Source organism: Paralichthys olivaceus, chromosome 3 (genome assembly GCF_024713975.1).
Source record: "Paralichthys olivaceus isolate ysfri-2021 chromosome 3, ASM2471397v2, whole genome shotgun sequence".
In the NCBI taxonomy this organism is placed as follows: domain Eukaryota; kingdom Metazoa; phylum Chordata; class Actinopteri; order Pleuronectiformes; family Paralichthyidae; genus Paralichthys; species Paralichthys olivaceus.
In genome coordinates this window covers 9,023,285-9,047,452 of record NC_091095.1, presented here as the reverse complement: position 1 = coordinate 9,047,452, position 24,168 = coordinate 9,023,285, and the positions used below count along the sequence as shown (strand labels likewise).

General features: G+C 41.3%; 1 protein-coding gene across 20 annotated transcripts in view; it reads right to left on the bottom strand.

Moving 5' to 3' along the window:
* The window catches only part of ptprsa (protein tyrosine phosphatase receptor type Sa), a 220,110-nt gene that overhangs the window by 45,821 nt on the left and 150,121 nt on the right, over positions 1-24,168 (bottom strand). For 11 of the 20 annotated variants that reach the window (XM_069521829.1, XM_069521842.1, XM_069521828.1 and 8 more), the window contains 8 exons: positions 16,535-16,804; positions 15,745-16,326; positions 15,116-15,252; positions 14,843-14,987; positions 7,754-8,074; positions 6,831-7,024; positions 5,505-5,531; positions 4,209-4,326 (listed from right to left, as the gene is read on the bottom strand). In XM_069521829.1, the coding sequence (XP_069377930.1) occupies positions 4,209-4,326; positions 5,505-5,531; positions 6,831-7,024; positions 7,754-8,074; positions 14,843-14,987; positions 15,116-15,252; positions 15,745-16,326; positions 16,535-16,804 (1,794 nt within the window). The remainder of the gene's footprint in view (positions 1-4,208; positions 4,327-5,504; positions 5,532-6,830; positions 7,025-7,753; positions 8,075-14,842; positions 14,988-15,115; positions 15,253-15,744; positions 16,327-16,534; positions 16,805-24,168) is intronic. The other 9 variants (XM_069521839.1, XM_069521841.1, XM_069521840.1 and 6 more) reach the window with 2 other exon arrangements.

Here is a 24,168-nt window from a genome sequence, read left to right as displayed (position 1 = left end):
TTTACTGCATAACTCTATCATCACCATCTCAAGCGGCCACAATCATGGATACATCTGCCTTCATCACTATACATCCAAAGTTTTTTAACTATCTCTTATGTACATCTTCCAGTTTGTATCTTTGTGTACAATGTACAGTATGGATGGACACGTTTGTGCTCATGTGTCTGAAGGTATGGTCCTGGTTTGCGGCCAGCTCCAGCTCCTTTATCACTATTCCAGCTGCACTAAGAGCTGTTAGGCTCCCTGCCCAGTACGGACTTAAAGTAATTTGGAGAATCTAACATTAGTCTGAAGCAACATCACGTCCTCTCAGTGGAATAGAATCACTGTGCATGTGTGTATCTGTGTACATGTTCCCAGGTACAGGTCTTAATGAGCGCACGCACGCACACACACACACACACACACACACACACACACACACACACACACACACACACACACACACACACACACACACACACACACACACACACAAAGCAATCTCCTCCCTCTGCTCCTATTATTCATTTCCGTTTGCTAATGGTTCTTTCTGAGGACTATAGCCAGAGGAAGACGGGGGTGGCTGGGTAGATGGCGGTAGATCAGCTGAGCCATTGCCGGTAATGGAAAGGGGGGAATAGGAGGTGTGTCGGATGGGATGAAAGCTCCTAATACGCCACAGTTACTTACTACAGCCCAGTTTATGTCATTTAAAAGTCCTACTCTGCTAATCATGGAAATAGAATCAGAGGTAATGATCCTGTGACGACAATGTTTGTTTGTGAGTGTGTTTTCCACTCTACATGTTTGTGATACCTTTGGAACCACAACAGGCTACAGAATGGTACAACTACTGCAGCCCTGAAACATGTGTACATTTAAGACAGTGGCTTGGTGCTCACTTGGGAGAGGGATCATAACTGCTTAGCCAGCAGAGTGGGGGTAGGGCATCAGGTTTATAGTGTGTACTCTGTGTTTGTTTGTGTGTGTGTGTGTGTGTATTGTATGTGTGTGGGCATGGTGAGGGGGTGAAAAATGAGTGAATGAGAGAGGATGAAGGTGACTGGGGACAAGGAGCAATCTCCCAGCAAGTTTATGAGGAGGCAGAAATGTAAGTGTGTGTACATGAATGATACTGGGGTTCCTTAACACCTCGAGCATCCCTTCTTCCTTCCCCATCCCTCCACTTCTTTCTCTGTGCACTGCCCCCATACCCCCGTCCTCCGTTGCATCTCTGCCTCTCTTTACATCTATTTCAGAGTCGATCCTGGTTCAATCCCTCCTTGTGGGCCTACCAGCACGCTTCCCATCAGGGCACAGTATTAACAGCCTCCTGTTGACACTCAGCCCGATTTAAAAAGTGGCAATCAAGATACCTTCTCATTTCCTCTCTCACGTGTACACACACCATTGTGCATACAAATAATCATATTATCTCTTTCTTTTCTGCAAGAGACATGCTGAATATATATATATGTGTATATATATATATACACACTGTATATATGCCCTTTTGAATATATTTTTCTCATCCTGGGGGTAAGGTTCCTTGCTTTGCATGTCTTAACAATAGAAAAAAAGCTCCTATTGATTAACCTGTAGCTGTAGTGTGACTGTGAAGGCTTAACATTTCTAAGAAGTACTTTCTTATCATCAACGTCATGACAAAATACATCACCTTCACGTCTTCATTTCCCTCTGCTTTCAATTTAGTCTGCTTACTGCCGGAGTCTAAGTGGCGGGGGGGTTAACGGAGGAGAGTAATTGTTTGGGTAGGAAATGTCATGGAGTCGAATCTGACAAACAAATTTCACATGTCCCCTCGGAAAGGCAAGAGCTATTAGGGAAGTGAGAGAGAGACGAGAAAGGGAGAGGGCCATTACGTTGATGTTTTCTTGCCGGATCAAAATAATGATCAGGAAGTTACTAAACATGCAGTGAGGGGATTGGGGCCGATGTTTCAAGTCAGTTGTCTGCAGTCAGCATTGAAATAAGTACTTGCACCATTTTCAACATAAGTGCGTGCATCACTCATCATCTTTTGACGGGATGCAGCAATCCCAACGAAGTGCTGTGAGATGGGGTGATGGGAGTTTGTACACTGACGTGATGCTACAAGGGCAAGGACCCCACTAATGTCTTTAGAGCCAGTTCCTTGGAAGCCTTGCATCATTACCTGATGGGGCAAAATGATACACACAGCAACTTTATCAATATTCACTGCCATAACACTGAACTATCAACATCATCACCATTACCTTTAATGATTTCTGGGATTTTAAATCTTCAAGGTTCAAATACTTTTTGCTGCCATGCGGAGGTATGTGCTCTACTGACTGCCACTCGAGTTTTATGATTTTACTGCTCTCTGCTAAGATGGAGTGTTATAAGGCGGGGATTATATGACCTACAAACACCCCAGCCACCTCACGAGGGCACCTCTCTCTGACTCCTCATGTTGTGCTCTTCTATTTTTCTGAAATGTCTTAAAATGTTTTTCCTTGTACTGATGCTCATAAGGTATCTGGTTTCAGAGGTGGTAGTAGTCAATTGCAAATGCTTCCTAAAGAATGCTATGTCTTTGTAACATGCTGCTTTATTTTTTATTTTGTTGATTGTTTACTTCTCCTTTGAAAACTTTCTTATGACAGAGCTCTGAAAATATTTTCCACCTGAACCTGAAGAAGATAAAAAGGATGCTCATTGATTGCTGCTTCTTTTAGCCTTGTGAAAAACTCCTTCTCACTGGGCAGACAGGATGGCAGAATAACAGTTTCATACACAAACATTTTAATCTTTTGTCAATAAAGTCTGCTTTAGACACTCTCAAATACTTCCTCTCTCATCGGCCATGTTTGTTCCTCAAAGGAAGAGTTTGGAAAGTATGAACTGTAAAAAGACACTTTTCCAACCTGGCTGCCTTTCAGCAAACAAATATCCGCTGCAGAATAAATAGTGTTGCCACTGACTTACAAATAGTTGTGCAATTGTACTTGTTTTTATATCCTTAAGAAAACCTGAGATAGATTATTTTTGATGTGTCAAACTATGGGAGAGGCTTGATGGAATTTCGGCAGTATGAAAAAACATGGCCATTGATGTGATTTGACTTTTCAGGGGCACTGGAAACATACTCCTTTTGTTATAATGCTTTGTATTTTCAGGCCTTTGTGTTTGCTTAGAAGAACTAGACAGTGGCGTCATTTCTTTCTGAAGGCAGTTGCTTTTTTTTGCATGCTTGTCTGTTAAAAGAAAAGAACTGTTGCATAAGTTGTGTGTTTTACAAGTGCATGCATGTATTCATGTGTCTGAATATTTCATATATTTGCATCACTCTACAAATATAAACCACTTGAAAGGGTGGATTTTGTGGAGGACATTTAAACCTCTGTTTGTATGGTGAGGAACATGGTTCATGGTTCAGCATATGTGGGTAGAAAATGTGGAATATAATGAGTTCTGTTTTTATTTTTTTATTTAAAAAAAAGAAGTGAGTCGTAAACAAAGCTTGGTGCACTTATATCAGTCTCTAATATGAGATATTTGCAATCATATGATCTCCCTTTAAAAGTGAAATGCAAATCCAGAACAATTAAGTTTTCTCTTGAGAAAAAAGAGAGATTTCATTCAAAAGGTGTCCCTTGTCTTCTGAAAATCTTTTTCTGTTTCTAAAATCACTGACTTTTAATGAAGTCCCAGGAAAAAAAATCACCCTTTCTCCACTGCCTGAAACAAATCTCAGGAAATTCCATGGCATTTCAGAAATCCCATAACCACCAGGCCATGCTGACATACTTCAAAAGAGGACAACCACTTCACCTCTGAGAAAGGATGCTGAGGCTTGTCTCCCCCCACCACCACCTCTAACCCCCTCTCAATTTATCTTGGCCCCCATGGCGCAAATCCATTTCTTTACACTTCAATAATAAAAGAGGAGAAGCTCTCCTTCTGAGGAACAGACTGAGTGCACTTGACTGGCATATCAGCAGGCTGGCCATGACAGGAGGGTGGTGAGTGACAGCAGTCACTCAGGCTCCTTTGGCTGTGTCACGCTCCCTGACACCTGTACCACACACACCTGTCAGGGGTGTGGGAATGATGAGGGACCACCCCCAAGCAAGATGCCCTTTAACCACAGGCTGGAAAAATAACCACTGCCTTTATTTCTGCTTGAACAAAAGGTGAAAACAAAGAATATAGAAAAGATTAGTTTTTATGCTGACCTGCCCCTTTGGTCACCACCAGTTTGGGTTTGCTCCGGGCTCCATCACCTTTGGTGGTGTATGCTGCCACCGTGATGGAGTAAGTGGTGTCTGGCTTGAGTCCTCCAATGACCATTTCCTATGGGACACAGGGGGAGAGACGGAAACAGGAAAATGTCAGAATGTGTCTTGAATTTTTGATGATTGACCCCACTTTATGCAGCTGGAGCTGCTTTGTACAGAATGTTAATCTGAGTGAAGCGTCTCCTGGTTCCCTTATTAATTTTCACTAGGCATGCATTAAATGTAGCATTTTCCCCTGTGTAGTGGGAGACCATTACAATAGGTCAATCCTCAGAGTTGTCTTGGTGGAGGAGGGACATTATAAATGTAAATGGAAGGAACCCCCCCCCCCCTCTTATTCCTGTAGCAATATCCCAATCAACAACTTAACTTTGTGATTAATGTATGCTGAATACATCCAAGCTATTTGCTGGCAGTTTTTGACCTCAGCCATTACGTTTCCTTGAGTCCTCTTCAAAGAGAGGCTTCCGATCAATTCTAATGAATCTTTCAAAAGAGCCGGTTTGAACCGACGCAGAATGAGGTTTTTAACAGGCTGGTTGGCAGAGTGATGGGGAGAGGTCAATAAAGGTAAATGAGTTATAAGTACTGTTTTGCACTTGTGATGGTATTCACGTAATGCAGATGGGCTGAGGTTTTCAATCCGGGGTTCAAAGTAAAGGCACAATCTGCGGTTGTCAATGATCATCGGATATGTGATGAAGATTTTACAGAAATGTTCAAAGATCATGCATCAATGCTACTAAAGCTTCTCTCAGTATTTTCAGTAAAAGACACACAGTGTATGAACTCATGGCATAACACTAAATCTAAGGCACCACATAGAATATTAAATAATAATATGGTTTAAAAATCACACAAAGAAAAAGAAAGAAGCCACAACACAGCACCAGGTCACAAGACAAAACATACTGTATCAACACACAGCATGACACGAGTAGAATTAGCATTCCAGGCACAGTGGGCAGTGGATATTGCATCAGCCTCCATTTTGTAGAAGCTGGATGGCAATGAAAGTTTGTCCTTCTTTTCCTTATTGGCTTATAGAGATAGGACAGAAGTTGGCCGGTCAGACAGCTGAGGTGAAACCTCTGAGCCACTTTGCTCTCCAAACTTATTGAATAAAAGACCAGAGGGGCTGTGTAACCCGTGAATCCGTCCAGGTTGATGCAATACCCGCTGTTTATACCCTTTTCAGCTAAACAAAGCACTCAGGCGAAACTTCGTACTCACATATTCAGCTGTATCGTCCATTTCCCACTAACCCCCCCGCCAAAGAGGAGAGTGCAGGAGAGAAAGCAATGGGTTTTTTTTAGGGAAAGAGAGAAGAAAGAGAGGGGAGAAGAAGAAATAGGATTGTGAGAGAGAGAGAGGCATCAGAGGCTTGGGAGCAGGGGGTTTGGTATCAGAAATAGGTCACTGCTTTTGTGAGGTCAGGAGAAAGAGAGGCTGTTGGAAGCTGAAGTTATGAGGAGCAGTTGAAACAAGTTTGAGGGTTGTATAGATCTGCCCGTGTGGCCTGGAGATTACGAAGCATGTCACTGTGCAGCTAATGATTGCTTACCTCAGTGTTTAATCAGTGATAGCTGCAGCCAGTTAGGATATTCAGATGCACATTTTCATAAATAGGAAACTGAAATGGTATTTTGTTGAGTACTGGCTGCATGCATTGACTTGGATCTTGTGATTTATTAAATTAAAATAACTTATAATCTAAGTTATCAAAGCTCATTCTGATTTTGGTTTGTGGGTCACCAAAATTATAAATGTGATGCTGGTGGCATTTGGTTTGAATTGATCCTTTATTCATTTGCAAACAATAGATTTAGATTCTATCCCCCCAGAAAGTAAGAAAGCATAGAACTATTCTTTTCAGTGTTTTTTTTTACCCTACATTGCTTCAAGGCTATAATATAATGATTGCCACTCTGCACAACAGTCCCACTTTGGCAGAATTCCTCCAACACTGTGTTGCCATTATTGTGCTCATTCCGTGAAGGCTGATTTTTTTGCCGAAATGTTTTCATGCCAAATTTGTTTTTACGAGCCCCAGGCACAGAATACTATAATCAGCATTTTCTTTGAGTCTTTGCATTTGATACAAGCACACAATCAGAAATGTCATGGTAGATGTTGCCATAAAGCAGCGGTCTACACATCCCTAATGAAAGCCATACAGGCAGGAAAGGGAGGACAAGATGAGTGAAGGTTTGATTACAGTTCTTGTTGTGGGCTGAGAGGAAAAGAGATTACAGCGATATGAAATGAAATCCAAGACGGAAGCCAGCCCTATTGCCTCTTATGCTATTCGATATTTGCATGGCCATAACAGGCAACAATGAAGAACACAATTTACAATCTATGTCAGAAACAAATTATTTTAAACATTTGTAAAACTACATTGGTTTAACAGTGTAGATTTATTTCTGCTCATTGATGAAAAATACATTCAAGGCAGACATGACCATATTAGCAATTTCCTGTGAGTGAAAACTGCAATGACACAGGGTATTTCTGATGAATGCGATCTTTACTGAGGAGGCTGGGAGATGTTCATACCTGGGCATCGGCCAGCATGACGTCCTTGATGAGGGGTAGGCCCCTTGACTCGCCATTTTCCACTCGTACGTAGTGAACCTGGTAACCACGGATCTGACCGTGCTGCTTGCCTGGCATCATGGAGCGCCACATCACCTTAAGTGCTGTGGAGTTTAGGACCTCCACCTCCACACGCCTTGGAGGAGCCCCCGGAACTATGGATAGCCAGACGAAGAAGTTTTTATGAATTGCTAAATATTTGTGGCTTAAATTCGCAATTTAAACCAAAAGTACATAGTCACAGTTTTATGTCATGAGATTCTATCTAGTATAGGGAATGTCACCTTGGTTAATACTCTTACAGTAACACCTATCACCAGTCTTCCCTGAGAGCATCACAACAGTAAAGTAATGACTGGTACGTTATTAATTCTTTTTTTGTGAACCAAATTTGCCTGTCAGAAGATTTCTGCTGCAACCTAAGTGGATGAACACGTGTTTTTTTAACCTACAACCTACTGTTTCTACCATAAATGCAAATGGATATGGCCTTGCAGTGTAATGCACTCATAAATGCTTATGGCTCTCTGCTGAGCAACGGGATACTGTTAAGAGCATACAGATCGAGGCAGGATATCGGATGTGGTAGCTATTATGAATTACATTTGGTTGGTTATTTTTTAATAGTAACACTCATGATTTCCCAAGTGTGTTATTTATTTTAAGTGTTTTACTGTCAGATGGTTAAAGCTGCTGTATGTGGTCCTGTTACAAAGATGTTATATCTCTGAAACCACAACATTTAGAAAAGTATTCTGACCAATTTGTGACCCTTATTTTTCTAATGCTGGCTTGTAAAATGGACATATCTGCACATCCATGTTGTCAATCCAACATACAATATTTCTCCTCATGATAAAGTTTAGCTTTGGAGATATATGTACCATCTTCATCTGTCCGGCAGATCAGGGGCTCGCTCACAGGGCCAGGCCCTATGACGGTGAAGGCTGACACGGTGATGTGGTACTGGGTCCACTTCTCCAATCGCTGCAGCAGCACCTGCTCTTCGGTGGCAGGCACTGTCGGCTCCTCGGTGGCTTCGTCGTCATCGCTGCCGCCTTCTGACGGGCCCACCACCTCGTAGTGCACCCTATACCCTGCCAGGACACCGTTCTGACTCTTCAAAGGCGGGGGGCGCCAACTTACCAGCAGGGTGGTGGAGCTGGTGCTGCTGCACTTAATGTCTTGAGGGGGGGCTGAGGGCTCTGGTGAGGTGGAAAGGACAGCGGGGGAAGGAGGGGAGGTTGAGGATGAGGAAGTTGGGAAAGGGGGGAAGGGAGGGTTGAAAAACAAAAAAATAAAAAGATGGGAGAGATAAAGAAAATGATAAAAGGAAAATTCAAAACTCAAATAAAAACAACAAGAATAATTAAAACAAAGAAATTGCAAAAAAAAGATGGAGGCAAAAATAAAACCATCAAGCAAACAAAAGAGGCATAAATGGACGATGGTACAAGCTTGTGTAATAATGAATCAAGATGGCTGCCCGTTAAAGATATCTGGGGAAGTTTTGGGCAGTAAGAACCTCAGTCTTTGGTTTCTGTACAAGTCTTTTGGGCGGTTAAAATAATATAAAAGCTATATAGTGTCAAAATTACTCCCAGTGAGGAAATTGACCTGTTTTGGACTTTTTCAAGAAAAAGATTTTGTCTAATTAATTAACCTATTTTCAACAATCCAACGATCTATAGCCCTACTTACATCAGAAACCACTTGTTCTGTCCTGTAATGCAAAACAGTAGGTGGGTGGACCTGACTCCATATCGCTAACATCATCCTTGAAAAAGCTAAACCTGTTATCCCCCATCCCTAGTTTCATTATGCAGTGCAGAATGGACAGGGAGGAGCATATCTGTTGTATATTTTATCATCAGGCAATGACCTGAGGTTTTAGTCCTTTACATGTGTAGCACTCAGGTAAACATGGCAGTCACGAAAACTAAACCCCTAATTTTCTCCTTCAAAATCTCTGCAATTACTGTTACAGGCACCGGGGCTGTTTACATGATGCCTAACAACGTACTGTCATGTTCACAAAGACAGCATAAAAATAAGATGAATATAGTTTATGCATTTATATAGTTTCTCTCTCTCTCTCTCTCTCTCTATATATATATATATTTCTTCATACTTGCTGTTATTTGCGTTCAGTATTATTCAAAAACATAAAGTAAAACCTACACACCTGTGAGATTTCTAGATCAAATTTATTGCCTCTTGCTTCTAATCTGTGCCACGCTCATACGCAGAGAGCGCGCTGTGCAAGGAGCGATACAACTTCTTATTTAGAGTTTGGTATTATACGGACAAAAGGATATGTAAGAAAATATTTCCATCCAAGTTAAGGATTGTCTACATTCTATTGCCTCCATCTTGGTGTTAAAAAGTCCAGTTCATTATTACATTTTCTGTCTGTGATGTGAAGATTTATAACAAAAAAAAAATCAGAAAATCAAAAGCAAAATGAAATACCACTTAGAAAACAGGCATGCCATACACTGCAACTTAGAAAATCAAATGAAACCCATGGAAAAGGCAGCATGTTCTCATTCCAAAACAAAGTTGAAAAAAAAAAAAAAAAGATTATGAGCTGAAGGAGGGTACTGGGAAATGAATTTCTCTGTAACCCGGTGACTCGAAAGAAAGAACCACAACAACTGTTAAGGTTCAAGATGACAACTTAATAGAAAACATGAAAAAAACACTACAGTCACCAAAAAACAAAAAAGAAGAACATGTAACATCTCAAAGAAAAAACACGAAACAACAAAACAAAAAGAAATCACAAGCATTGTCTGCATCATACGTACCTGACTCCCACAAATACTACACTTTAGAGACTTTCTTACCACCAGCACCTGACTACAGAGCGTGCTTACTCTGTAGTCAGTGAGCAACAACACTTTTCCTCCCAGAAAGTGTGCATAAACTGTTGAGATCCCATTTCCAATTAGTAAAATCTTCAATAACTTTGATTAATTGAGAGGCAGTTTTGGGTCCATTGTGGAGATGCTGAGAGGGAGAGCGTTGGCTCTGTGCTGTTGCCGGGGCTGTTTAATACTCATGTATCTTTGGGCCGGAGGGTCCACAAGACTGCGAGAGGGGAAGCCACAGGGGGGGAAACTCCTGAAGAGATTCTATTCCTCTGCACTCGGCCATGTTCACAAACATCCTTCCTTGTTAACAATTTGTTCAGATAAATCCCATTTCATAGCCCTGCTCCTATGCGTCGTCATAAAGATTACTGCAATTTTGAGAATACCAAGACACAAGTATGTGTGAAAGTAAAATGGGAAGCTTCTGTATTTCTGAATTCATAAAAGTTTAACTATAGTGTTCTGAATACACTCTCACTTTGGGTAGAACACATTTAAAGAAAAGGGAAAATAAAATAAGAGAGTCCTCCTAAAGACAGCCTGCTCCAGCACACAACAAATGGGACAGGACCTCAGCCACGGTTACCAAACCCTTCTGTGTCCAATGGGCTTATTTACTTATGGTCTTACTGGATTTTTGAGCCTTTCAGCTTCTTCCCTCTCCTCGTATTGTATTTGCAAACTCTCCACGTCAAGAATGATTGCTCAGTTCTCAGTTCTCAATCTTTGCGGCGCGGAAAAAGGGCAGCTGCGAATCTGACGGCGGCCATGCTATCACAGTGCACAGGCATCCTCACGCCTGATAACGGTTTAAGACCAGCTGGGGCACAGCTTTAATAAAGTGAAAATCCCATGAAGGCCAGTGGTAGGATTATGGATCCTAGAACTATACAACCACAAAAGAAGAAATTCAGCTAATGCTTCACTTGAGGTTCTTTCGAAGCTTCACTGAAAGAATTTTCTAAATGCTATTTGACAAATAATTAGTCATGTCTGCATTCATATCCTTCTCTTTGACTTTAAAGTCTGTTGTGATACGACTGGGGGCTCCGAGAACAAAGTCTGCAATGTCAAGTGTTGGTGGCATACCTAATCACAATGACTACCCTCAGATTTAAAGAGCTTTTAGTGCAACATCTTTAGTGGATAGAAATTACACACATTAATACTCACAGTTCAGGTCATTACTCAATGCCTGTTGTCAACTCCTAAAATGACACAGATTGCTGATGGCTTTGCTATCAGAGCACGAGCACATGTGTGCATCTGATTTGTATTTTCAACAGAGGCCTCGAATGACAGGATGTTCATATTTGTAGATCATTATGGAATTAATCCCCCCTCCCCCCTTGCCAAATGGCCGTGCTGTGACACACACAAATATTCCAATACATCTAAAAACCTCCTGCAATTACAGTAAGTGGGAGGGGGCTAAACTGCTTGTTTGGCTAAATACAGAGGATTTAGAATCTGCCACTTTAATTTGAGAGATAGCACTTGACTGGCTGCTGGCAGGTTCTAGGTATAATCTAAATGTGTAACAAAGCCTGACAATCCAGGGGCCAGGCTCTCAGCTCATCTCAAAGCATGAAATTAATTCTGACGCTATGAAATGGGATTCTTATCTGCCACTCATGAGGGCCTGCGATCCCCTAACACCCACTCCCAGGGTCCAACTGAGGCCGTTACCACGTCTTACAACTGGGTAACAGCAAGAGGAATGCTGGGAACCCTCCCAGGTTGTGGACCTACTCCGGCTGCGTCTGTATGATCTCACAGAAACAGTCTCTCAACCTGATCTGACTGTGGCAGCATACCCAAGAGGCTTTGCTTCTGAATGAGGGCCACTCGTGTCTCCTGTAAAATCTCGTGTGTTGATTTCAGGCTGTACTACAGACCAAGAAAACTTATGCAGATTTCTTTGATCAAATATTCAGTTTCAATCATGAAGACTGACATCGAGATTTTTTTAAATTTTCTGTACAATGACTCTTTTGACAACTTTTTGACAGAGTGGTCCTCATGACAATAGCCCCTGGTAATGCTGCTTGGACTGAGCACAAACTTCAACAATTCTGCAAACATTTTGTACCACAGGTAATGGACAACAAAGCAAACAGGGAAATCACATTGTCTGTCTTTCTTTTCACTCAGTGGCAAAGGGTTTCAGTCTGCTACACACTGCACAGGTGTCAAAACCAGGCTGAAATGCTTTTGGATGACTGCACGTACAACGTGGTTTGAACAATGCCAAAAGTTGAAAAATTGTATGCACTCATTGGAAAGTGTCCAACTGGCCTATGTAAAATGTGTAATCATATTATAATTAAAAGTCACCTAATGCAGACAGGTTTCTAGTCCTGACCTGTAAGAGTCGCCAAAATACAGACACGTCACTTTAATATAAAACTGTCATGTTTAAAAGACTGGTTTATTCAATGCTTCCAACTCTCTCGATGTTTCAGAAATAATGCAGCAATTTATTTTTTCCTTTTTTACATTTTTATACAGCCTTTCTTATTTATTTTTTTAGAAAGGTTACAGCAGACTGAATCCCTAAACCACAAAATCACTTACCTCAGAACATCCAAAAGATCAAGTTATTTATTGTGTTGTGTTGAGGGGAATCTTTTGCTTTGACTGACTTAGTTTACGACTTTTCTGACCTCAGCAGAGAGAAACCATTTGACATATCTCACACCTGCTTGAGCAGGGACTCTTGATAAAGGCATTAGAAACATTGGCTGAGAAAGACCTGGAAGAATAAGAAAAACCCACCCCCCTATAGAAATAGAATGGATAGAAGAGGTAGAGATTGCAGTTAACCTTGAAGTGACAGCCAGAGAAGATTTGATTATCACGCCATGGAAGGTAGCACTTATGTGGAACACAATATTTACTAAGTTTATTGCTGCTCCGAACATAGAGTCATACTCATCTCCAGGGAAGTAGTATCAAATGTCTATGGAGGACAAGCAGATGTCATCATAAACCAGAAGTTATCCTTTCTATCTTCTGTAATTGTATGGATGAGGCAGTTTTAGGAAGATCCCCTCGTCTCAAGTAGAGACTTGAGAAAAGCTATAAGGTGAACTTCTATATGCTGAATGGGAAAGAGTATGTCAATGCTGGCTACATGTGTTGCTCTGCCTGCTGCGTTGTAGTTGTTGGTGGCTATGCTAAAAATAACCCAAGAGACAATGAAAAGAGCAGGAGCCATTGTCTAGAGTGATGTCAAACCAATATTCTTACACTAGAAATCAAATAACAAAAAAATAAAAAAATAAAAAAAAAATAAGGAAGAGGACAGAAAGTGAGAAAGTGATGTCAAGCCATTCCAAGGAGAGCTTTTGTTCCATTGCGCAGGGGAACAAGTGGCAAAGAGAGAAACAGAGCTGAAACAGGGTGATGTAAGAGGAAGAGAGGAGTGTATCCAATCCATTCAGCTTGCGGTTTACCGGTCGAGAGCAAAAGCAAAAACAGAGGTAAGGAAATCACAAACACACATCGACAGGTGATGATGTGCACAAACACTTGAGAGACGCCAAGACAGAAATGGGGCTGGATGAACATAAAAGTATATTTTCATGCCTGGTCTGATCAAAGATCAACAGTGCAGTGATAGGTTCTCAACAGCACCCCCAGTGGGCAGGAGTGAGTGTTGCATGCAACTGGCGCTCTCCTCAGTGACTCCGCACTGTGTAGCTCTGCTGCCCAGCAGTAACAAAAAGAACTGTGAAGTGGTTGTTCCCAAGCCCCCACAGCCCAGATGTGGGGGCACAGCCAACAAGTTGCACTGGTAGAAACAGAAAATGTGTTAAAAAGGAAGTCTACTCTCACCACCATGGCTCTCCTATGTTCTGTTGAAAATTAAAACCAATTTAAACCCCATAAAGTCTAACACAGCCCAAGCAGTTTATTATCAATAAAGTCTGTGCTTTTCTATTTTATGTATCATCAGGATCCACAATGACTCACACAGATCCACCCATAATCCCACAAATCCAGCTCCATTTTCCAGGTTCTTTACCATTAATGTATTAAAATGCAGATAATCATTGTTAATCTTTGTGTTCTGTGTAAACCCAGAACACATGAATTTCATACTCTGTCATCCCAGGAGTCCTTCAGCTATTGGATATATGCTTGAATGAGTGTATTTTCTTTCTCTACAGCCTGCACTGCTGTGTGCTATGATACCACTCCTGTTATTTTTAGCTGGCTGTTTTAAATAATTCAGATGTGTTCCTGCCATCCTTAAAATAAAATAATCAGTGCAGAACTGATATGCTGGAATATATTCCAGGGGTGAGCATGTGAGTACTTTTGGTGACTGTTGATATGATTTTTTGATTTCATGACTAAACTCAACTCAAAATCCCCCCCCCCCCCCCCCCCATCCAAATACAGTTCATATGAGAGCCTTGGTGGTCTTAGAGGAGAACTGACATTTTTTGTGTCTCTGTCACGTGGAAGAAAGTGCACTTGCTGTTGACAAAGGAAAAGCAAATATGAACAAAACTGAAAGGATAATAAAAAAAATCTGCCAAAATTGTCAGTCCACATAGACTTGATTTGTTTGACAGGGCTGGGTACACTCATACATTTGGCACCAGAGCCACATAAGTAAATAAGAAAGAATGAAATGAAAAGGTTGTAAAACAAAATTACTCAAGCCCTTTGTGGCTTAATTTCAACCTCAACTCTCCACAAAACAAGCAGTTCATTTAGTGAAAAACACTTTTACCTAAGGTGTATAATATATTATATGTTATATTGTTATTATGGTTAACAAAATGCAGGTAAGATAAAAAAACAAAAAAACATCAGTTAAGTCAAGTCAGTTTGATATGCAGTTCATCATTTCTTTATCGGCTTTGAACCCTGTTTATGGCAAAAACACAGGCATAGTTCAAAGATGATGATGCAGTAGAGAAAAGAAACGAGCTCCAGTCAAAAGGAAAAGAAAACACACAACCTCCTCAAAAATGTCTTCAGTTAGGACTTCAATTATTCAACTGCTTTCCTGAGGAGAATCCCTTTGTTAGCCTACCCACAGAGAAAACACCACAGAGACTCAATAAAAAGGTTACATACTGGCTTGCAGGGTCTTCTGAGATATGTCATTTGTGAAGGCTCCGATGCCTTTGTTTGAAATGGCTGCCAAGGAGAAGTGGTAATCTGTGTTTGGGCGGAGCCCTTCCACAACAAATGAAGAGGTGGGTCCAAATGTTTTCTTCATCTGTTGACGGAGAAAGGTTTAAGTTAATGACAAGATTTGAAAATGGTTGATCTAATGTTGGATCATGAAGAGATAACATAAACCTTTTAGTGCAAAAGGTAATAAAATTCAAAAAGGAAACTTCTTACCGGGGTCCCAAAACTGCCTTCTGAGTAGCGAAGTTCATAACTTATAATTCCTTCCTTGTCATAGGCAGGTTCCCAGGTCAGTTCAACACTGGTGTCAGACACAGCACCAACCAGGAATTTGGACGGTTGACCTGGAACTGAAGAAGGAAAAGAGGACATTATTGTAGTCACTAGAAATGAGTAAAGACAATATTTTTTATAGCGAATCAAGGTACAAGTGTGCTCTGAAGCTGAAGAGAGACGTGTCACTGAGCCCTGAGACCGATCCTGGTGAGTTCCCACATGGTGTTTTTTTCTCAAATTTTGATTTTATTTTTTACTTGGTAGCAGGCATATCTGTTTAAAGTTTCAGAAAATGTGATGCTAATAGACAGCACAGCTGAAGATGTTCTTCAATGGTGGTGAAAGTTTTTTCTTTAAGCCGAAGGCTGGGTAACGGATGCAGCACTCACCACATTACTGTACAACTTCTTTTGAACCTGCTTAACAATTAGGTTTGAATAATATTTGGACATTACACATATATGGCAAACTGTAAAACATCAAATTCAAGGAAAGCAATGGAAGAAAAATAATATATCAGAGTTTTAACACCAGTAATCAAGAAAAATTTGTTTTCATTTCATTACCTCCTTGCAGTACTTTGACATGGATGGGCTCTGAGAAGGGTCCATCGCCTACAGAAGTGAATGCAAGGACTTTGATTGTATATGTCTCTTGAGGAACCAGGCTCTGGATAGTAGTGATGATGCTGTCCTGGACGTTGTGGATCTGCCAGAGGCTCATGGGCTGGGAGTCATCCATTGTGTAATAAACCCGGTATCCCTTGATCTGCCCATTGGGCTCTTCAGGTTCTTCCCAGCGCACCATCATGGTGTTTTGGGAAATAATCTGGGCCTGAATGTTTCTTGGTGGACTAGCTGGGGCTTGCTCTCCAGTCCGGGTTTCTACTGGCTCACTGGGAGGACCCTGGCCGATTGTGTTGACAGCTGAGACACGGATTTCATACTCTGTGTTGGGGTAGAGGCCACCAATACTGTAACGTGTAGTGGTGATATCATCCACTGTCTCATACTTGCTGTCTGGGGACTTTGCCTTGTACTGGATGATGTAGTAAGTCACTGGGTCTGGATTGCCTGAGTCCCAGGTGATGGTCACACTGGTAGCAGTGGTTTCAGTGACCACAGGAGTACCTGGAGGCTTGGGGAGAGCTGTGATGGTGACAGAAGAGAAGGCAATAAGAAGGAACTCATTTATCATGACAGTGGCTGATGATTTTTATAGCTAAAAGGGAAAGTTTCAAAATTTTCTCAAAATGCCCCAAGACTACCATTGTAATACATATTGTGATTGTAATGTTCCTGTACGATCCAAACATAACTGAAGGTAGTCTCTTAAACAAGCACAGTTATCTCTTACATTTGACGGTGATCTGCGCCACAGCCTCAATGATGCCAAGGCTGCTCATGGCTACGCAGGTGTAGTTGGCAGACTCACGAACGCTGCTCAGTTCGAGCACATTCCTGCCCACTGGCATCTCATCCTCTGGTGTCAAATCCTCTGAGTTCAGCATCCACTTGACGTAAGGCATGGGCGACCCCACTGCAACACACGTTATGTTCACACTGCCTCCAGGCATAATTTCCTGACTCGTTGGTGGAATGGAGAAGCGAGGAGGCACCCGCCGGACTGGGAGAGGCATGAGGAGGAGGAAAGGATGACAAAAGAGGGCAAGGGAGTCAAAAAAAGAGAAAGAGAAAGGTAACAAGATAGGCCGATGAAAATGGACCCTTCTCAAGGAAATACTTAACACAAAAGGTTCAACATGGTAAACGTGAACTTAAACACAAAATAATAAAGTAGACTTTTAAAAACATAAAAATATACAAATAATGAGAAGGAACTAAACTAACAGAACTGCTTCAACAACAATATAGATTAACAATAAAGCAACGATTCATAGCAACAAGGTTCCATTGACCAATATTTGACCCATCACAGCACAATTAGAGACACAAAAATCTATTACGAGTTTCTCATCTTTGGAGCTGAACTGCTGACATGTATACAACTATGACGGTATGTGGTAAAGGCTATGTGATAATGCTATCACATAAGGCCAAGATGGCAACCTGGAACTTCCTGTCCTCTCCGGCACTCATGCCAAACAGGAAGTAGGCCATTGCAGGCTTCTCCCACAGCACAGGAAGTGTAGGGTTACGGACCAACTCTACAAGGTCTCTAAACACATTCTAACTCAAGTTTGCACTTGACACCTGTCTCTACTAACTAGGTATCTTAAAGATGAGAAACTTTAATCAGATTTTTGTGGTTTAGGGTAGATCCACTGGACAAAGCCTTATTAAGATCTGACACGGTTCCATTGATAGATGCAGCTATCAGTTTCACAGACAGCATGCATAAATAGACCGAGGTAAATTAAGGAGTAAATGATAACAAAATCAGATATAAAAATTGAGATAAAATGCATAGAGGAATATAACTGAAGGGTCGCTAGCATGCCCAGACAAAAGACGATTGGAGAGGAAAGAGGAATTACAAGATAGAGGATAGGGCATCTGAGGAGAGGATAGAAAGAAAGGGAACATAGGAGCAAAGAGTGACAGAGGAAGAGAAAGAGGGGGGAGGGTTGGAGGAGGGAAAAGGGGGGGTAACCCGCTTCAATGCAGTGTAAACTTTGTTTTTCTTCAGCTAATGTGACAAAATGTGATGGTGGCACATTGTCACATCGCAGTCCCAGTTAACACAAAATAAGTATTGAGGAACAAGGTATGTGCCTAGAAATACATAGAAAAAGAACTACAGTAATTGTAGCTGGAGAGTCTACTATCACAGAGTGTTGAAGTCAAGAAACAGAACTGGATCAACGGAGAGTAGAAATCCAGAGAACAAGAAAAAGAGACAGAAGGAAAGGGAGAGAGAAGTAGATGAATAAAGTGCAGAATGACAGCTCAGACAGGGAGACTGGGCTGGACCTCAAAACTCATGGGTAGGAGTTGGAATCTGAGTGGTAGGAGGTTGATAATGAGTCTGAGTCGCAGAGGAAGGGCGTGAAAGGCACTAGGTACTTGCCTGTGTGTGTATGTGTATATACATAGGCGTATATATTTTCTGCGTTGGTATAGATATGAGTGTGCGTGTGTACAGTATGTGTGAGTTAGAGGGTGCGAGAGTATGAGTTAGCAAAAACACTGTGTGTTCATGAGAGGCATCCCAGCAAGCACTTGACAGGAAATGGCATGCAGGAGGTGGCCAAGTTCAACACTAAATCAGCACAAAGAAGTGTCATATAATGCAGGGTTTTCTTTGCCTATGTAAATCTAAGGTGAGCGACACTGGTATTTGTCTTGAAATACTAAACCTAAACCTAAAAATTGCTGATATTGCTGTGTGGTTAAACGTCAAACTTCCAACATACTTAATGACGGTAGGTAAAGCTTTTCAACACGGCTGACATTTAGGTACTACCTTCTGTTTAAAATAATATATAAAAGGACTGTTTAAAGTTACTTTCAACAAAGACCATGAATGTATTTATGATTTGAAATCACATTGATAGAGGAATCAGCTGTGGACTTGTACAGACGCAACTCAATTTGAAAGAGCTTTTCAAAACCGCAGCAAACCACAGCATCTAGATCTATTCAACGTCAAAATGTTTGTTGGGATGCAAAAAGAAGGTCACAGAGAGAAGTAAAGTATTGCAGGTGTAGAAGTAAACATGATGAACCACATGGAAGAGATGACTTAGAGACAGACAGATAGACAAGACGGGAAAGACAAGGATGAGAGACAAGACACAAGGCAGAACAAAACAGACTCAAGCAGCAAGACAGCGGACAGGAAGACAGACAGAGGGAGACAAGCAGACAGACAGTGATGGATGGATATACAAAGACATACTGTACAGTACGCAGGGGGGATGGGGAGGGGTTTGGGTTGTTGGAGAAAGGGAAGGAAGAGGAGGAGGAGGAGGAGGAGGAGGAGGGCATAAGTGGGGGGATAGAATAAGGAGACTGTGATTCTAAGTCGAAACAAAACAGACCAAAAAAGAAAAAAAAATACATGGCTCAAAGTGGGTTTGGAGGTCTCACACACTGGGGCTTAAAATCAAGAAACAACTACACGTTCCTTCCTCCCGCCTTTAACACCTCAGAGCACCCCTGTGCAATTGTAAAGCTGGGAAGTCTCGGGTTGGGCGGGTGTGACGTGTGTGTGTTGGGGGCGAGTAGGGACAAAGGGGGAGAGGCCAAGAGGAGCATGAAGGATAGATAGCATTCCAAAATACACCGTGTCGATCCAAATGGGATTCATATGATCGTTGCATAGGACAGATGTCAACAAACACACACTCTACTGAAGGGATTTGTACCTGCTGACATGGTTACTGAAATGTACGTACAATAGACTGACATGTCCTTCATATGGGCAAAGCTTTCTACAACAAGCTATCCCTATGTCCAACATCCAAACGGTTAAACCACATCTATATGCAGTCATAGAAAACCCTGCATTTTTTAAATTACAGACAAAAGTTGGGCTTCTCGTTTGTCCTCCTCTGAGTTACTCTACATGCATCCTCTCACTCCTTTAATTCTCTGTTAATATCAACTCTGTTACTACCTTGAACCTGACCTTGATGACATCCGAAGAAATGTGCTACACATGTGCCATGAAAAATGGTCGGTAGCAAATTTAGAATATCATGTTCTTAAAAATCTAAAATTCCAGAGATTTCATCTTAACAAAGAATGTTTCCATTAGATACCATTGATCTATTTAAAACAGGAAACATGTCAAGGAATCCTGCCCTGACCTGAAGAAAGTGAATAAAACAATGGGAGGCATCATGTTTTGATTGAGATATCAGAATTTGTTTCATCCGGACAGTTATTATTGCATAGTCATGATGTCCAAATGGGATTCTAAAAAAAACCATGGGAAAAAGCCCATCATTTACGGAGAGAAAATATCTTGTCATTATGATTTATCAAAAAAATTTCACTAAACAACAAAGGTGAAAGGGCAGCCCATTCCTCACACGGACATGCATGGGTGTGGCTATGGCATGAGTGACATATAAAGGTGCGCCCCCATCCACTTGGGCAGACACCAGAGAACCAATACAATCCAAAAATGTCACCCAAACCCATCCGAGCATGCCATTCATTCCCAAATATAGCATTGTTCCAGACACACACGTACAAAATCAAATGAAAAGAAACAAATCAGACGGAACAAATCCACAAAAAGAACTAAGTCCAAACAGCACAGACAGTACCAGAGTGCAGCTGTGTTCAACAAAGAGCTATGCATCAATACTATTAGATGTTTTTCAGCTGTGATTTGTCTCTGCCTGAATTTTGCCTCAAATCCAAAAGAATGGTTGAAGACAGGGCCTGTGTTTTTAGGGGAAACGTTCAATCATAGTGTGTCTGAAGGTTCTCTTCTCTCCCTGGGGCTCAGGTCAGCCAATGGACCGGGAGCTGCAGTGGCTGAGTGAATGAGGTTTCCCCCAAAGGAAGATGTCTCTGTTCACCTTTGAGTATCTACACTGTCAGAACATTGTTGGAACTAAAACCAGCCACGGGCCAAATGCTGGTTACTTTTGGCTGTGGCTGGACATGGAAGTCCGAAATATACAAATCACCGAGCCAAACAGCCGCGGAAGTCTAACTGTCAACAGCACTCACCCTGCATCTGACACGTAAGTAAATTTGGTCAAGATCAAGAGCTCAAGGTCAGCTGATACAAAACTGTTTCCCGGGAGAGAAAATTATAAATCTTAAAACCGAGAGGGGACTTCGAGGGACAGCATAAACTAAATGTCAGTGTCACATGCAAATGAGTCACTGCAGTATATCATTAACTAGACATGGCTCCGTATGATGACTGAATGATGACTGAAGTGAACTGTGTAACTCTGTCACATCAATGGTCCAGTAAGCTGTCACAGACTGTGTGTGTCTGTGTGTGTCTGTGTGTGGCACCCTCTCCTATCCTAGCTTTCAAATGTAGTGCCAGTGAAAGAAACTAAAGAATCCCAATTGCATGGACAGGCTCCTCATTCACAGAGACCAGGAGCCCAGCCGGCCCATTTGGAATTGAGAGAAAATAAAACAAACATATACCTTTCATTTGGACTACTAAAAACATGTAATCTTGTTTCAAGCCCCAATGTGGAGAGAAAGACAAGAAGCCTTACAATGGACGAGGTGAGAAGCAGTCGAGAGAGAACGCCAGAGTACTGCACTAACTCTAGTAGTGGGCGGTGTTGTGGAGGGATTTGTGCCAAAAAACAGAGGTCAGAAGGTGGACATTATCGGCCATTTTGGTGAGGCAGTTTTTTTTGCTGCCCCAAAATGAAGGGGGAAGCCAAAATAATGTGCAGCCTTTAGTGTCACCTTGAAGCTGAGATTACACCCTCTTGCTGCCTGAGGACACAGGCGCAGTATGGAGATCCTTTAGTCACACTTGCTGGGTGAGGCCTACGGCATTTACATATACGCTGTAGGGGTCGGCCTGTATTAACATACCTTGGCTGCGCCGATGCTAAACAGTCACTATGGGTGGCTCATCAAAATGGAAATTATTACCTGAAGGAAACTGACAGGAATTGTGGCGGGGGTGTCTAATAATAGCAAGTGGTGAATTGAAGGGATTTCAGAGTGCATCACTTTTTTTTTGTTTTACAGGTTGATGACAAGCAGCCAAATCATACTGCAAGTATGTCCCCTCACTGTGGTGATCCCTCCAGTGAATATTATCAGTCAGATCGGGACAGTGAACGTATTCGTGTATTTGCATTTGAATAGAAGGTGATGAAACGTTTGTTTTGTGTGGAAAATAAGAGCAAATCTGATAAATCCTTTATTTTGAGGGGTGGCTATTAACTTCAGGACTCCTTGAGACAAACATCTAATAGAGATGGCAGGTTTTTGCTTTGGCCAGTGAGAACATAAGGTGTAATCTAGCTTTCTTTCCCAACGTTACACACAAATGCAGAGCAGGGCATGCGAGCACATTCAAAGTCAGGCAGATACCATCGTAGAAGGCCAAACATGCACATGCGTACGTAACAGCGCAGTCTTCCTGCATCAGTGTTATTCAGAGTACTTAGAGTTAAACAAATTTCAACATTGCAGGTTGCTCGGTTTCTTTCAGTTGGACTGTGCCATACTTTGTGGACACTATTTTTTGGAGGGCAGCAATTACATGAGTACAGACTTTCATATAAGAAAGTCTTCTTATATGTTTGTGTGATGGCTGTACTGAAGAATAATTGATTTGGCTGATGCACTGCAAAGCAGTGGCATGGATGAGGTAGACTGGGACAAAATTATTTCATCTACAGTATATTTTGCTTCCTTTAAAAAAGAAACACTGACTAACACAGGCCTGTAACATTTTGGGTATGCGCATGGTTCATTGAAACTCTTGTTCAAAAGGCTAGACTTGATTAAAATAGTCATAATTCAAAAGACATTGGTAAATAAAGGTTACCAAAGCATGAAAATTGCTAATTTGTTTGATTTTGGAGTAGTAGTCATGAATACAAATAGGACTTTCATACACTTAATAAATATTAGGCCTACTCTCTTGAGATCCGCACACAAAGTGATGGGATAAGAAGTGTGTAATCTCTTCTAACAGAGAGAATGTTTTGCCTGACCTTTTTGAGTCATATCTCATGTCAATAGGTAAAACAGGGTTTCCATACAGAGAACATGTGCTTTTTGTATTTATTAGAGTAATTTACAGGCAAGTTCACCGCAGCCAATAAAATTGAACATAGATTTTATGTGTTGTGGAAAACCTGGTGCACACAGTGATGCTCACATTAAAGTAAAACATCTTAAGAGGTAATGGAGAGTTGTTACAACGCTGGCTGGGACATAAATCAGTGAACGGTGATTGCATTAACCTCCAATTCACTTAGCACTTTGTTCTCATTATTGTTGTCGGACTACAGCGTGACTGCTTCGACAACAAAGTCATTGTGTGTCTTGTTGTTTGAGAATCTTCATTGCTTTAGTCATGTCAACCTGAAAACCAATTGAATTCTATGAGCGTGTGTGTATGTGTGCATACAAGGGAAGGAGGGCTTTTGAATAGTAAATCTTAATTTAATCGAGTGTCATGACTGGGAACAAAAACAGCAGTCACTCCACAAAACCGTGGACAACGAGCTGCCGCCGTTTGGAATTAAAAGTATCTCTGAGCATCTGCTCAGCAACAGCAAATGTGATGTTGAAGTCATTATATTGTCATTGATCCACAATGGCTGCCAGAATCACCATGGAATCCAATCAAGTCAAATTTTTTTCCCATAATGGATTGCTATAAACGAGATGACAGGAACTCTGGCTGTATACACACAATTATTTCATTCGGCATTTGCATGTGCAATCCGAGACTCAAGAGGCCGAGCAGCATCATTTTGGAAAAATAAACACAAAACTCACAAAACAAATAAAGTCCAAAAGACAAACATTAAAAAAAAAAAGAAAAAAAAGTAAGGTCAGGAACACAACTGAAAGAAAAGGAAAACACACAAACACAACACTATAATCACAACACAAAAAATTAACGAAATAAAGGAAAGCCAAAAAAGGGTTGTATCAGAGAAAACACTTATAGAGGAACCAAGGAAAGACAATGAATCAAGTGAACAAATCACAGGGAATGCATAAAGAAAAAGGCCGTCATGGCCAAATGGATTCAGTACAGGCATGCAAGCGCAGTTACATTCTCCCATCATGCAACAGGTGCTGTTATTTCCACGTGCTGGGTTTCCATGACAACACGTGCAAGAAAGCTTTTTTAGGTGCAGAAGCAATACCAAAAGATGCAAAACGAGAAAAGGCCCCACAATGCAAACATAAAAGTAAAGTATAACAAGACCCGAGCTACTCGGGTTTGCTTTCATCATTTCTTCCTTGGAATAAAGAAAAGTTTTCTTTCATAATCATTTAGCAAGTTTGGATTTACTGATTAGTATTTGCTCAAATTAGTCATGAATCGAGCTCTGT